The sequence below is a fragment of the Lactuca sativa genome, chromosome 5, assembly GCF_002870075.4.
Source record: "Lactuca sativa cultivar Salinas chromosome 5, Lsat_Salinas_v11, whole genome shotgun sequence".
Taxonomy (NCBI): domain Eukaryota; kingdom Viridiplantae; phylum Streptophyta; class Magnoliopsida; order Asterales; family Asteraceae; genus Lactuca; species Lactuca sativa.
Window position 1 is genome coordinate 278030171 of NC_056627.2, and position 3114 is coordinate 278033284.

The following is a 3114-nucleotide window of genomic DNA, read 5'->3' on the forward strand; positions in this document are numbered from 1 at the left end:
TGTGATTGCTCGGTGGTACTATTAGTTTCTGTCCACGTGTCCAGGTCCTATCAACCAACGCTATACAAGAATTTGCTGTATCGAACACGATTACAATTTACAATCCATTTCTTTGTGATCCAAAGATCTAATCTAGAACCCTAGAAAACTTTGTGTTTGTTGACTTTGCTCCTTCCTTCGATTCCGTCTCCAAGATAAAGTATGAGTGAACCTGGAAAAGATGGTAATCAGCAGTACTACCAGCATCACCAGGATCAGCAACAACCGCCGCCGCCTCATGAGTACGGTACTTTCCAGGGCGTTCAAAACTATCCTCCTCCTCCGCCGGTAATCGGCTTCCCTCAGCCTGTTCCACCTCCCGGATCATCAGGTGGACCTTCGGTCAACCCTTATGTTCATGGCTACCAGGCTGTCCCAGGTACGAATATGTCAAACCCCCTTAGATCAAAGTCAGACGCCTCATCGATACGGTTGTTTCTTACCTTTTACCTGAAAATTCGCAATCTCTTGTTTACTTGATCAAGTCAAACAAGTTACAAATAAAACAGAATTAGCTCCAGTATCTCGCAAAACGCAATGTGGATATTCGGACTTTTACATTGAATTTCAAAGAGCTAGTGTACTAAATTCTTGGATTCAATTATGGATCACAAACTATTAGATAATTCTTGTGAATCCAGCTGGTGTAAATAATTGTTTTTTTGATGAAATTGTATGAAATATATATTTGCTGTCTAATTGATTCCAATTTTGAGCCCCGTTCTGATGCTCTACATACATTGATTATTCATCGTCCAACACATCTCTGATCTAATGTCTCTTGTGAGTTAAAACTGTGAGCCCTTTATAGGTTTTTGCAGGCTTATAAATATAATAGCTTCCTACCATGATTTCTTAAATTTGATTTAGATATTACTGAATAAATCTACCATCTTGGGGGAGTTATAATCATCACATCTAGTTCAACCCTAAGTAGATATTGATGTCTGAGCCTCCCTTTTTTGAGTTTAAAAGCAGGGGTGTTGTTGACAGATATCATCATTGCTGAAAAGCTCAGTTGATTGGGATGATAAGTTATGTAAACATTCTATATGATGTTCCAGGTTATGCAGTTGCTGAAGGAAGACCTGTAACTGTGAGAGAAGGTCGCCTTCCTTGCTGTGGTATTGGTATTGGATGGTTATTGTAAGTTGCAAAATTTCTCCTTCATCATAACTTTTGTTCCAATTTTATAAAATAACATGTCATAAAATAAAAAAAGGGACTAAACAATAACATATGTTTTACTTTCAAATTAATTTATTGGTGGCTTTTAAAGGATTCCATAAAAGTTTAGTATTTGTTTTTAGTGTGTGAGAATGCAAGTATGAAGCTTTTTCTTGACTATTGCTTCAAAGGCAATTCTTACTTTTTCTTTTTTTATATGTGATAGGGCCTTTTTGTTTAGCCTTTTTAAAGTTAGTTAGTACATAGTGGCTCTTGTTAGTCATGTTATCAACTAATAACTACTAAACTTAACTTTTGCTAACGTTTTGGGTTTAAAAGTTGGAAAAAACAACTCATCAAAAAGTTTAATTTGTTCCACCTAAGTACCTCAAACTTAAATACTTCACATATGAATATCTGATCAAATATTTATAATTTTATTTGTATATATTTGAAATGTTTTTATTTTAAGTTGTATATTTGTATGTCTGAATCATAGTATGGTGTATTTTTTTTTCCTCTGAAGGTTCATTGCTGGTTTCTTCTTTGCAATGATCCCCTGGTATGTCGGAGCATTCGTTTTACTGTGTGCTGGATATGATGAACGCGAGAAACCTGGATATGTTGCATGCGTAATTGCTGTAAGATTTATACAATTTTATTAAAAGCAACTTTTTAAAATTGTTTTATTCAAAAAAAGATTAGAATTAGATCATTATTTTAGTAACCTTTCCTTTCCTGTTGCAGGCTATTATTGGAACAATTGCTGTGATTTCTGGTGTTGCAAACATTTGATGTCGGTTGTACAATAGATATATGGAATCAATCAAGTTGAAGTTTTTTTTTTCTTAAAAATTTAATTTAAATGGCTGTATTATGATGTGAATTTGTATGTGTATCCATCCAGAATGAAGGTGATTATTGTACTTGCCTTGTGTATAAACATGACCCGTATACAAAGAATTATGTCTAGTATTTCTAATTGTATCTTGTAAGTTTGTCAAGGAATCCCATCTTTAAATAGCCATTTGCGGGAGTGTTTATGTTTGCATTTTTTTTCTCATTTGAGTAACAGTGTTTTTTTTAGGGTTTTTGACACCGTAGCACATCAATGTTTGGTCAATTTGCATATTTAGTCACTAATTTTTTTTTGTGCTCAATTGATCCTTAATGTTAGTAAATACCGGCTAATTAAGGGAATGTGAGAAAATGTTACCGGTTTAGGGGTTACTGCCGACGTGTATTGGCTTATGTGGACAACCATTTGATTATGTCATCTTATAACATGGAAACCTTCATTATATTGAACTGTTGCTGTATATTGGCTTATGTGGACAACCATTTGATCATGTCATCTTATAACATGGAAACCTTTATTATAATGAACTGCTAACGTGTATTGGCTTATGTGGACAACCATTTGATCATGTCATCTTATAACATGGAAACCTTTATTATATTGAACTGCTAACGTGTATTGGCTTATGTGGACAACCATTTGATCATGTCATCTTATTACATGGAAACTTTCATTATATTGAACCATCGACGATACATTGTTACCTCAAATTATGTCAGTGCCTCCCTCCCGATACTCTACACTCAATCGATATAACCAGAGCAATGTCTGCCTCCTCCAGTCGATCGATCAACCTCTTGTGTGTCGGAAACCTTCGTGGTGATGAACCTTGTCCACCTTGCGATTGTCAAGACGCAATAAGCGTGGAAAGGACTGCCTGGACCGATGATAATGTAGCCCGCAAGTTTTGGAACTGCAAAAACTCTTTGGTGAGTATTCTTTTTGTTTACTTACACCGTATTTGTTATTTTGAGTCGGGAACGTACACATTTTCATTAATCGCAACCCTAACCCTAATTTTGGTTTTCCCTTGTAATAAGTCAGCTGAA

The 3114-nt window shown here is 35.3% G+C and overlaps 1 protein-coding gene across 1 annotated transcript; it reads left to right on the forward strand.

Moving 5' to 3' along the window:
- On the forward strand, positions 1 to 2257 carry LOC111904480 (60S ribosomal protein L18a-like protein). The gene is made up of 4 exons (XM_023900240.3): positions 1 to 418; positions 1104 to 1185; positions 1733 to 1847; positions 1954 to 2257. Exons 1-4 carry the CDS (start codon positions 202 to 204, stop codon positions 1999 to 2001), a joined length of 462 nt encoding a protein of 153 aa, XP_023756008.1. The 5' UTR covers positions 1 to 201; the 3' UTR covers positions 2002 to 2257.
- The last annotated feature ends 857 nt before the right edge of the window (positions 2258 to 3114 follow it).

What these genes read in the sequence shown, in the direction of transcription:
- LOC111904480 (XM_023900240.3), top strand. Translation starts at nt 202, where the DNA reads ATGAGTGAACCTGGAAAAGATGGTAATCAGCAGTACTACCAGCATCAC. An exon ending in TGGCTACCAGGCTGTCCCAG is followed by an intron (nt 419 to 1,103) that starts GTACGAATATGT and finishes ATGATGTTCCAG; the next exon opens with GTTATGCAGTTGCTGAAGGA. An exon ending in ATTGGTATTGGATGGTTATT is followed by an intron (nt 1,186 to 1,732) that starts GTAAGTTGCAAA and finishes TTTCCTCTGAAG; the next exon opens with GTTCATTGCTGGTTTCTTCT.